The sequence below is a fragment of the Eulemur rufifrons genome, chromosome 6 (genome assembly GCF_041146395.1).
Source record: "Eulemur rufifrons isolate Redbay chromosome 6, OSU_ERuf_1, whole genome shotgun sequence".
NCBI classification, from domain to species: Eukaryota; Metazoa; Chordata; class Mammalia; order Primates; family Lemuridae; genus Eulemur; species Eulemur rufifrons.
In genome coordinates this window covers 64,641,629-64,654,324 of record NC_090988.1, presented here as the reverse complement: position 1 = coordinate 64,654,324, position 12,696 = coordinate 64,641,629, and the positions used below count along the sequence as shown (strand labels likewise).

The window sequence follows — 12,696 nt, the reverse complement described above, 5'->3', positions numbered from 1 at the left end:
CTTACAAGTCACTCCAAAATAACTATATCAGAAGTTTATCTTCGAGGTTATTATTTTCGAGAATCCCTCCTAACTAACTCTCTCTCTCTCTTCTCTTCCACTACTGTCCCCCAGCTCCTTTAACCAGGGACATTGCCTTTTATCACAAAAGCGGAGATACCTGGCAAAATTAAGTACAGCCTTGGAAACCTATAAATAATGGCAGGTACATGTGCTCTTTACGGAAAGTATAGGAGGACTAGGAATCAAGATTAGGTTCTAATTACTGTTTTCTCAGTATCTCACAGTATAACCCTGAGCCAGTTATTTTTTCTCTCTCTGGGGTTCAATTTCTTTTCTTTCTACATAATGAGCAGATTTCAATCAGATAAACTCTAAATCTCTCCTATATCTTCTATATTTATACAAACATTTATACTGAAATAAGTTTTTCCAGCAAGTATAAACTTTTCCTACTTTGGATGGGGTATAAGAAGGCAGAAGAGTGTGCTAGGGAAACTGGCTGACTGGTTAGGGAAAGAGAATGAGAGATGGGACTGCCACTAAGGAGGATAGAGTCTGAGGGCACACTTTACAGTTTTACTTATGGTTACCTTCCACTTGGTGTATGAAAACACAAACTATGGAGATGTTACTATATCGTGCAATATAATGAAAATATTCTGTCACACATTAACACTGCTTCACATAGTTTGCCAATTTTTATTTTTAAATATGGCCCACTCTGCTATAATGGAGTTTGGTTTCAGCTTATATATTAATTGGAGTATCAGTGTACTGTCTAAAGATGTCTTAATCTTATTTGCTCCTTCAAGGAGACTTCAGCAAATAGGAATGGTAAAAAGCAAAAAGAAAAAATCCACAAGCTCAATAACAAGAAGCAGCCCTCAAATAGCTAGAACCAAAGATGGATTCAGAAAGGGAGTGTTCCATACGTTCTAGCATGCTTTTAAAAAAGTAAATAAATAAACGAAACGAAACAAAAGGCTAAGAGCAGGTTATGAAGGACTTTGCAAGTAAGGGTCAAGAGCATGAACTGTGGACAATGAAAAGCCATTAAAGATTTTTAAAACAGGAGAGACTTGATCAAATTTGTGTTTTTGAAAGATAATTCTGATGGCAGAGTACACACAATATTTACAAAATAGAGTATAAGATTTTACGTAGGTGGATATTTTACCACAAACTATTAACATGAAATTAGAATAGCTAACACTCACTCACTGAAGCCATAAAATAAATTTCACAAATACTACAGTATTCTTAAAGAAACACACAGCAGCAGGGTATGCCTTGCAAATTTCTTAGGTGGGTAAATAATCACTTATACTTTCAAATCTCTTTTTTTTTAAGTCCTCACACTGTATATGTATTCCTTTTTCAAATAAAATTAACACGTTAAATAATATTTATGGGCATTAAGTCCGCAGAATTTTTCAATATTTACCTAACCATTTAGAAAGCACTTAGCATTTTAGGTATAGAAAAATATCTCACACACTAACTTACGCCTTTCAAAACCTGGTATTTACCAAATCACACACAAAGTGATCTCATTGAAAAGCTGAAAACTACATTGTAGAATATACAATTAAAGTGGTATAGAAATGTAGTTTGTTCAATTCTAGTCAAAGCTTCTATGAATACAACTGATTTTTTTAACTTCCTATTGTTAGTTTCAGCTGACTCCTAGCAAATAAATTACAAACTTAGTGCTTCTTTCCATTAACCACCAAAGCAGCACACAGTCAGCAGTAACTAGATTTAAACTTTAAATGTCTAAGTGTTTTGCTAACAAAAAAAAACAAAAAAAACCCTTAGGAAGAACTGACCCATATACAGCATTTGAATAAAATATTATAAATCTAATCTAATTTTATGAACATGTGCCATTATTTTTCAGCCTAACATAACGTCCTAAAACCTAAAAATTACTTAAAAATCTATTCTTACATAATTAAAAACATTTATATTGATACAAGTTTTCAAGTGGTTTTCAATAACAATGTTTAAATTCTTAAGGAAATGAAAAGGTGCAATCGTTCGTTACCATCAAAAAAATGAAACCACATATACTTTTTAAAGGAAATTTCTCTCCAGAAAACAGAATATTTTGCTCATCTTTTCCAATTACTACACCTTGGAAAATACAGGTTAGCAATATCAAAATTCAACATTTAAATAAAACTTCAAGAATTACTAACTTGTGACATTTTATTTATACTTTTATTTATACTTTACCAAAAGTGTAAACTAATAAAAGAAATTAATTTTAGTTGGAAGGTATTATAGAATTCATTCATCTACTGGGATCCTCTGATTTGACAGGATACAGAGACTCAGAAAGGTTCACTGATTTTTCCAAGACTAAATAGCTGAGCCAAGACTTAAGCCTCAATCCTTAGCCTTTGAATCCAGGGTATTCTCCCGTACGTCAAATTCTACCTAAAATCTTTTCATCTTCCTTCATTTTCTGAAACAACAGAGTGTTTTGACCACTGTCACATATGGTACTTTGAAAATTAAAAAATCTCTTGATCTTTTACTTCCATGAAAGTACCGGTTTCCCCTTAATATCTTTAACAGAATATACATGCAAACAAAAATCACACATCCACTGTTAAACTTCAGGAACAAGCATAAATAAAAATTCTTGTTATTGTAATCTCTGCTAAGTCAAAAATATCCTTTTCTGGTAATGTCAAAATAGAATTACTCTGTGACACTTAACATTAAGTAACCACATATAAACCCCTTAACAATTAGCATATGTTTTAAGTCCCCAAAAATGTTCCTATTCAAGGCAGAATGTGAATAAGGCACTAAAAAAATATGCCCTTTTTAGAAGCACAAATTCTATTTTCGTCTAATACAAATAATAAATGAAGCTACCTGATATAATACCACACCTAAAGGTTGAAAACGGCTGCTGTGATGAAAAGAGCACCACACTAGAATTAAGAAATTTTCCACACACAAGAGTCCAAACATAATTGACCATATCAACAAATTACAATTAAAATATGTTAAACTGTTAAATTCAGGAAAATTGTCCACAAATGTGATGGAATTGTGCTAAAACACTTTTCCAGTGTTAAAAAATGCAATCTCTTCACATATAGTCAAAAGTCAAATGTTATTCCATTCTATGAAAACAGTTTATACTACTTTGCTCTATGATGAATCCTCTCAAAACAATTTTTCTTCTGATACACATTTTGCTAAGCACTGTCTATTAACACTGGTAGTAAACTGAGAAAACAAAAGGCATAACAGAATTTTTTCAAGTATTTGGCCAAATAACTATAGACTGCAAAAGTGGCCTCTGAAGCCATTTCAAGAAGCAAAATGTTGTGTCACTGAACACTACAGATCAGTGTTAAACATGTCATAAAATCAATGTAGTAGCTTGAAGAGAACACAAGGGACAAAAACTGAAAAAAGAAGAGAGAAGAATGCATCAAATGTAATAAGGACAAGAAACAAAATTTTGTCTCCAATATACCAGCTCCCAATGTAAAACACATCACTAATCAAAAACATCTGAAAACTTAGTATACACTCCTACTCTCCTACTTAAACAAAACCTCTACATTTACCCTTTTAGTTGTGCAGAACACAGCATTGAGAACGGAAAAATGTCATCAAATCCCAACACTGCCACTTACTAGACATGTGAAGTTGGGTCATCTCTATAAGCCTTGATTCACTCATCTCTAAATAAAGATTAATGTCACCAACCAAACAGGGTTCTTGTGAGGATCTCAGACAATATATGTAAAGCATTTTGCACTTAGTAAATGCTCAATAAATAGTAGCTATACTTAATGAGTTGCTTGGTGATGTGGTCAGGTAGGTTTTCCAACACTTCATAAAGATGCAAGTTCATTCCCTGTTAAGTTCAATTCCTTTAAAAAACAAAAATATGTAAATGGGGGGGAAATGGAAATGCTTTTGGCATCTTTCCAGGCATTACTGAGTTTAAAGGTTAAATTGCCAAAACATTCTCCTAATTATGCAACAAATACACACAATCGTGAGTCTGTAAAAGATTGTAATAGCCTATACTGCTGTCTTTTCATCTAAATTAATAAGTCTCATTTCCAAAGCTCATCACTGTTCTTTTAATTATAAGATCCCAGCTTCCTCCTCTCGATTATCATCAATAGTAACAAAACCCCACATTAAAATTCTTATATGTATTCCCTCATTATAAAGGCTGTTAACTTTAGGCAGACATCATTGCAACAGCAAACAGAAAAATGACACCAAAAATACATATATCAGAGTATGCCAAAAGTGGGAGTAGTCATCTATTAAACAACAAACGATTCTCCTCATCCTTCTGAGAACTCATCGAATGCATAAAGTCTTTAAGAAGTGCCATATGATTAGCGGGCTATTGCATTTCTACTCAAAGATAAAAGGTACTTGCTTCTCTACACTTTAAAAAAGCATCCTGTGTTTTGGAACCCTTTCCATCATAAAATTTTATTTCCTTCCCTCCCCATCCCCCCAATTCTGGAAGTTAACATGTTTTCAAATACGCTACTTCAACTCCGGAACTGAAGCGATAAACCTGCCCCGCTTCCTTACCAGACCTTGCTTTCTGGTCAACATACCTGTTCTCTCGAAATACAAGGCAACGAAGGTCTCCTGAACATTTTGCAACTGCCACCGTAGTAACTGGCTGCAGTTTCGCCCAGCGACACGCAGCTGGACCTCCTCCGGGGTCTGATCACAGGCACTTTTTCTTCGGTGGTACTGGACAACCGAGGATGATGAGGCGCTTCCCTGATTTGAAAGAAGTGATCCAACCCCAGGGCCAGCAGGCATCCGGCGCCCCCCACCAGGCAGGAGAGCAGCGGCCTGAGGGCTGAAGGCAGCAGTCCGAGGCTGGTGAAGGAGACCCACCAGACGAAGCTGGTGAAGAGCAGCACCAGGATGCTGTGCTGGAGCCTCACCCGGTGCGCGAGCGTCAGCAAACACACACAGCTCAGCACCACGAGCAACCTGCCCGCCACCGCCGGGGGCGTGTGCGGGGCCGGATCGGGGACCCCTGCGTCCCCGTCCCCCCGAGACCAAGACCACCACTGCCACACCAAGAAGTCCCCCAAGTAACAGCAGGCGGGCAGCGCCAGCAGCCACCAGGAGCCGCCGCTCCGTCCCGGGCCGGGTCCCCGCTTGGTCCGGGTCAGGAAGCAGGTGAGGAAGAAGAAGGCACAGGCGATGCTGAAGAGGGGGCTGAGGCTGTGCGAGCACACGCTCAGCAGCGTCCGCAGCCGGGCGGCCCCGGCAGCCCAGCTCTCGGGCCCCGCGCCCAGCAGCAGGGCGAGGACAAAGGCAGCCAGGGCGCCCAGCGAGAGGCGCGCCCGGCAGAAGGGGGAGCCGCGCCGCGGCTGCTGGGGGGAGGCCGGCGGCGGCCTCAGCTCCACGTTGCAGAAGCGGCAGAGGTGGAAAAAGAAGCCACGCGGAGGGTCCTGCCGCAAGGGGCTCACGCAGCTCTTCACGTAGCCGTTCCTCAGACTCTCGGGGGGCGAGCCGGCCCCGTCCGGCTGCTGCGGGTACCGCATGGCTTTGGCCTCTCGCTCGTCCCTCATGGCCGGGACCGGGGTGGCCGCGGGGCTCAGAACCCCCAGCTCGTAGCGCAGCGGCCGCTGACACTCCCAGACCCCCGCCCCCGCGTTCGGGGCGCCCCCCGGCTGGCAGCGCGTCAGAGCTGCGCCCGCCGCCGCAGCCCCGGGTCTCCGCCGCGCGGGCTGAGGAGCGGCGGAGTCCGCGACATGCTGGCTGAGGAGAGGGGCGAAAGGGGCTTCTCTCCCGGATCGCTTCGGCTGCCTCCTCCTTTTCCCTCGGGCACCTCTCGGAACTGTAGTCTCAGTGTCGCCTCCCAGCTCTCTGGCTGCAACAGTTACCTCACGGCCCTAGCCTGGTCCGTTGGGCGCGCGAGCGGCGGGCGGGCGCTCCTCCCCCGCGGCTGCCCCGGCCGGGCGCGCGCCCCGCCCGCCGCCGCGCGCGCCCGCGCCCCGTCCCACGGCCTCCAGCGCCGCGGCCGCCCGACGGGGACGCGAGCCTGGGACCCTGCGGATCCAGAATGCCCCGGAGGAGGAGAGCGCTGTCGCGGCAGTCAAGAGACCAGCCGGGCCTGGGAGAGACATCTTCGGATGGAAGGGGAAAGCCCGTTATCCTGGGTCCCCGGGCGTGCACATTCCCTTTGAGGGTAAGTCACACACCCAGCCAGGCTCCGACAGGTCACTACCGGGGTCTTGGGGCGAAAGGGCGTTTGTGGTCCCTAAGGGGAGTGCATAGTAGGGATGCCAAGCTAAGGGGAGGAGTGGGGGGAGCCGCCTCAAAGCTCAGCCCAGTTGGGGGTGGGTCCTTGGACTCTGTGAGCAAAGCTGTGACCTGGTGAGGACCAGCCACTACTAAGGCCATGGCGAAAAACCCTAATCATTGTGGCTAAGTCTGCCCTCAAAAGAGACTTGAATTCTTGGGCCACGCAGCAGGCCCAGGATCTTGCAGTAGCTCTTAGGGAGAAGCGTGCACGTGGAATGCACTTTGGGAGCATCTGTGTCTTGCTCAAGAACCATCTTTACAAGGGAGGAACCAATGCCCCACCTCCACTTTGCATCCTTGCCATACATACCCACTTGGTTCACATCTTGTATCCTCCGCTCCTCTTTCCAGATTGAAAGCTTTTTCACTGTAACAGCATGTTGGGGAGGGGGAGTATAGGAGTCTTCTCCAAGACCACTCTCCAGTTTGAATCTGTTGGCCTTGAAAGAAGCCAAATAAGGTGCTATCTGTGAAGTACTGGTGAAACTAGCAACACTAGGAAACATTGAGTGGAAAGCGAGAAGAAAAGAACTTTGCTGTACGGAAGGGACTGCTTTGGAATCCAACCAATCATAACTACCTTAGAGAGTGAACTGTTTCCCTCCACCAAAACTCTCCCTTCAACCTCAAAACAGGCCTGCATTTCTCAAAGAGCTAATTGCACATTTTTTCCAGGGAGATGAGAACCTTACTGTGTGATAAATCCTACAAACAGGCCCATTTTTCATCAATTAATCTATGCCCGCAGCCATGACCTAAAACAGACATTTTCGTATATGATCATAGTTCATATGTGTGGCAGAAATAGCTGAGAAATTAGCACAAGAATTTGACTAAGTTGAAAAAGTCCAGAATTCCCTTTTCTGTACAGTGGATAAAGGAATAAATGTTTAATAGAGTTTTCTAATTGATTACCCAAATGCTTTCCTAAAAGATAAAAATCTATCAGATCTTTTTTCCGGCATGACAATTGAAAGCAAAAAAAAAATGCTCATTTCAGCAAAACTCAGCAAATACATTTTTTAAATGATGTGCATAGAACTCATAACCACAGGTTAAAGGTTAAAACAGTAAACTTAATGGATACATTTTGAGCTTGTACAGAAGGGCATGAAAAAACTAGCATAAGCATATTACTGAAATTACATATTACTGAAATGTCCATTATAAATTCCAAAGGAAATAATAAATTGATTTTAAAATTAGAACAAATTCAAATTAAAGTTTTTTGTGAGGTTTTTTTTTAATCTGAAGTTGTCATGTGAGGTAGGATAGGCATCTTAAGGGAAAGTGGTGAACTAGAGATCCTGTTTCATGAGTTTTAGTCCAGGCCTAGGCACTCATACCCTGGCATTATTAAGCAAGTCACATAACTTTTACAGGTGTCATCTTTCTCCAATGTAAAATGACGCAATTTAATTTAGATAACCTTTGAAATCCCTTCTGGTTTTAAAAAGCTCTGATTTCTGAGATCAGACAAGATCAGGCACGTTCAGGGTAGTATGGCCATATTCTGTATGCCAAAAATTTATAGGCATCCTTAGGCTTCATCTTTCAGATTGCCAAGACCAATCTTTTGTATTATTTGTACTACCAAACTAAACCAAACTCTCAGTGTTGACAAGTAAAAATAAAGGGATTTTTATCAAAGGACTGTGTTCTGAAAAATAAAATTAAAAGCCCTCTTCATGAGTTTACTTCTCAATTCTTTGGCCTTCTTTCAGCTGTTGTTCAGGTTTTTGTGAAGCTAAAAGCCCAACTTTTCCAATAACCCATAGTTGGAGTGCATCCCTCTAAATGCCAACCCAGCACCTGAGAGGATTCTAAAACAAAATGTAAGAGCGTGACCAAAGACTGTCAGAAGTTTACTTAACTAAAAATATGCACAAAAAGAATGAGCTAGCTATTTTTATAGCTACTCCCTTTTCTGTTCACAGTCTTTGTCAAAAATTATCACTAGGCCACATTTCTTACAAGTCAAATTATTTAATTATTCTCCTGCCAAACTTCAACCAATAAATGACTTAGCTCTTGTCTTTCGGTTCAAGAATTTATGACCATTATCTGTGGTGAAAAAGACCTAAAGTCACAGTGTACCTTTGACTTTTCTCAGAACTCTACCCCAGCCTTATTTTACCTGACTTTGCCTTCCCTCACATCTTGACCATGATCTCTCCACACTCTCCTGGTTTGACGACCAATCGCATGGGGAATATAGTGCTTACTACCCAGCTCCCAAGTCATGCTGGAGCAATGCAACCCCCTGCGTATTCCTCTTTTCTGATTTCTGTCTGACAAAGTTTTAAATATCAAAGAAACTTTCAGAAATAAGTAGTATATTAACCAGTATCATGGAGACTCCAAATTTATAAAACTAGAGTCTTCCCTATAAGATACATGAAAAGGTTTTGAAAGAATGAAAGTATTAAAACTTATAAGCTTGTAGTTAAAAATAAAAACAGACTAGCTTTTCTCTTGTATAGAAAGGATCATTCAGTTTTCATTGTGCACTGGCAACGTTGTTGCCCAAGTGTGTTAATACCTATTTTCCTCCCAGCTAATACTCATGTCAGAATTTGAGCCTCATTTTGACTCACTTTTAGTTCACCTCAACAAGTATTTTTAACTATTGCAGCTTTATCTGCAAGATAGAACATGTGCACATGGACTATTAAATATCATAAGAGAATGAATATGTGATTTTAAAAAAACTGTTGGGAACAGTGTGTCAGGACTATTTAAGAAGAAAGGAATCATTTTCTCCTAGAGTCTCCCCACTGTGTGGTTGTCTCTGCTTGTTCTCATGATTTGTTCTCTTCTACCAGTTCTGGTTCTCTCCCTTACTGTCTTCTTCCTTTCTCTCCCCAGTGTCTGTACAGATGACCATCTTCTGATCTCTCTCCCTTCCCCCCTCTCCCTCACCCCCTGTCTTTCTTCTCTATATTTAATTCCCTCCCTTGTTTTACTTCTTCAGTTCTCCTATGTACCATCCCCCTCCACCAACATTTAATCTCTCTCCCTTAATGAATGCATTCATTCATTCAGCATTTGTTATGGACGTGACATTGTGCTGGACACTGGGCTAGATGACAAAGACAGTAATAAAGGTGTGGTTCCTTAGTCTAATGGAAGCTAGAAGAGTAAAAAGACTGTTAGAGCCCAGTATAACAGGAGCTGTGATAGAGAGGTAAGTAGCCTCAGTATACTCTGGGAGTTCAGGGGAGGGGCAGAGCGAGTAAGGAGTAATGCTCTGGCGAGTCAGAGAAAATCATTTCTGAGCTCAGTACTGAAAGGTGAATAGAAGTTAACTAAGTAAAATTGAGAAAAAGAAAATCTGAGCAAAGGAAACAAGCAAGTGGAAAAATCTGGAAGAATGCAACCATAGTGCATTTAGATAACTCCAGCATCCTGTGGCTGGAGTGTAAGGTATGAGGGCAAAGAACAAAAGCGTAAGGTATGAGGGGGTTAGAAAGATGGTGTGGCCCTAATATGGAACTGGAGTTTATTGTTACTATATGTTATATGAAGGTTTATGTTATGTTATCACATTTGTTCATTTACATGGCTATGTCTACAACATACTCTTCAAATGCAAGAATTCTGTCTTATACTTAGCTCAACCTCTATGCCTAGCACAGTGCTGAACTTTTTTGCCTAGCAAGTTCTCAGCTTTTTCAAGTGTGTTTATATTTCTCAAAACAATTTTAATAAATCATATTTTAGTTGTATGTCCTTTGATTTTTTTGCTTTATTAGTTAATGAATTTTAATAGAAAACTCTTAAAATATGATATGATAAAAAAACGGTTTTATATTTTTATTGAAAAATATTTTTTAACATTCATTTGCACCAAATCACTAAAAGAACCCTTTATCTTAGATTTATAAAAACATTATACATGTGTTTATGTTTTATTTAACTTTCAACATAAAATAAATGGTTAAAAGATGTATAAATGATTTTTTATTTTAATTCAAATGATGATATCTGGATTTTGTTTGCTATGAAAGCATATATTTAGTACTTTAAGAATTTTTGTTTTTCTGTTTCTAGTTTTCAGAGCAACAATTATATCTATGACACATACTTACCATTATAATTTTTAAATATAACAACTGGTAAAAGTATTAAATCTATAACTATTAACCTGAAATTTCCTAGATTTTTTGTTTAAACCTAAAACCCGAACCTTGAACAATAAACAGCAATGCAGACTCTTTCCAAGTTTTCCTGCTCCCTCCTTAGACAAGCAGTAGTTTCTTCAGCTCTGGCTATCCCAGCAGATCTGAAGGATCACAGCCACGACGGTGGCAGCCTACCGTTGACACTGAACTTGTGGTTAATTGTGGAGTTCTGCCACAAAACCACCTCACTACCACAAGCTGGATACTTGCCCAGGAGAGTGACAAACTGCCAGGCCAAGCAATCTACAGGAGGCAGCAAGAGCAAACTGCCTTTTACCCCAGACAGCAGTCATTTCTGGATTCCAAGTGGAGCCAGCAGCGGGGCACACCAAAGAGAAATTTAGAAGTATGATTTCTCCACTAAACCTACTTAAAATGTATTCATGCCATTTTGCAAGAAAAGCTCAACACAGTTCATCCAGTTCATTGTCTAGGATCGTCAATAAATATGAGACCATTCTTTTCATAAATAAATGTTTTTAAATAGGCATAGGACTGGAAATAAAATTATAGTTACATTACTGTTAACTGCTAAGTGAACCACCTACATATGATCATTGCAAATAGGAGCAAATACTGTGTCTTTGTGTGTGTTACTAAGCTGTGCACAGCAGCTCTAGGAACCTTGTCTGAAAGGCAAGGCAACATGATGTGAAGGAAGGAAACTTTAGCGTCGTTCTGATCTGGTTACCACTTTGTATCTCCATGACCTTGGAGGTTAATGTCTCATGTTACAACATCTATGAAATGGGGATAACAATGTCTACCTCTTAGGATTATTATTATGGATTAAATTAAATTACCTATGTAAGGTAACTAACAATGAGTAGATGCTTAGTAGATGTAAATTAGCTTATTTTTCTTACATCCGCCCTGTTCCTTACCATCCCACATCACTTCAGGATTTCCCAGGATTCTATTAATTCTGAGTTTTTCAAAGGAGATCTCCAGATTATATAATTGTTCAACTCTTTTTCAAGGCTGGCTTTTAATGTTATTTCATTTAACTAAGTCTTTGCCTTACTAACTAGGCAATCAAATAGGTAAATTGGCAGCTCTCTTTCATCACAAAGCAAGTGCTACAGGGGTTTTAATGCCTCTGTTCTAATTTACTATAAATGCAAAATTCTTAATGCATTAATATTTAAGAAATAACTACATATTATTATCATAATTTTGTGGGCCTATATATCTTAGATCTCATTCTGCAGAAAAGATGTTGATTAGGGCCTATATGTGGTAACATGGAAAAATAGAAAAGAAATTGAAGCTTAACAACAAATTTCATCCATAATAGCATTAAACATAGTGAAGACCAGAAAATATTTATGTTTGCAAATGTTTATTCAGTAATTCAGCATGTACCAGGCACTACCTAGATACCAAAAGTACAAATATGAATAAGATCTAGTCCCTGCCCTCAGTTTGATAGAAGAGAAAATACGTAAACAAGTGCAGCACAGTGTGAAATGCTCTATTAGAGTTCTTACCAAAGACAGTGGTAGGCCAAAGAAGAGTACACAGATGAAGAGATGCTAGCCTAAATATTGAAGAATAATTAAGGGCTTCCCAGGTAGACAAAGAGAAGGTCTAGCTTTCCAGACAGAGAGCAGTATGTACAAAGCCATGGAAGCATGAAACGTCATGGGCATTTCTGGAACTGAAAACAGGTTGGTATCCTTCAAGGTGGAGGGAGCATGGGCATGGAAAATGAGGCTGGATAGATGGGTGGAAACCAAATCATGGGAATCTATATGGGCCTACTCTGAGAAGCCTGGATTTTATTCTGTGGATGATAAGGAAGTGATAAAGATTTTAATGCAGAGAAGAGGCATGATCAATTTTAATTGCATTTAGTTGTAGTTTAATTGCATTTCAAAACTCAATACTGGTACTGCATGAAGGGTAGCTTGAAAGAATGTGAGGCCAAAGCCAGGAAAATCATTTAAGGAACCATTAGAATAGGCCAAATGAAAGATAAAGTTCTGTAAGGCAACGGCAGTGAATTTGGAAACAAAGGATTGAATGAGTAGCAACTGCAGAATTTTCTGATCAGTTCCATAGATTGGGATGGGGGAAAAGGAGACTGTGAAGAGAGTACCCAGGGTCTAGCCTGGGTGACTCTAGTACCTTGAAACCAATGACCAGAATAAGAAGTACAAGAGAAATAATTGAG

General features: G+C 40.2%; 2 protein-coding genes across 4 annotated transcripts in view; one reads left to right on the top strand and one right to left on the bottom strand.

The window, feature by feature from the left end:
- The window catches only part of PDE3B (phosphodiesterase 3B), a 139,604-nt gene extending 133,733 nt beyond the window's left edge, over window positions 1-5,871 (bottom strand). For 2 of the 3 annotated variants that reach the window (XM_069471176.1, XM_069471175.1), the window contains exon 1: window positions 4,623-5,664. In XM_069471176.1, coding sequence (XP_069327277.1) covers window positions 4,623-5,600 — 978 coding nt within the window. In that variant the 5' untranslated portion in view covers window positions 5,601-5,664. Of the gene's footprint in view, window positions 1-4,622 lie in introns of all 3 variants that reach the window. The other variant, XM_069471174.1, reaches the window with a different exon arrangement.
- Window positions 5,872-6,028: 157 nt separating this feature from the next.
- The window catches only part of PSMA1 (proteasome 20S subunit alpha 1), a 112,750-nt gene continuing 106,082 nt past the window's right edge, over window positions 6,029-12,696 (top strand). The window contains exon 1 of the mRNA XM_069469626.1: window positions 6,029-6,220. The gene's annotated coding sequence lies outside the window, so the exon portion shown is untranslated. The remainder of the gene's footprint in view (window positions 6,221-12,696) is intronic.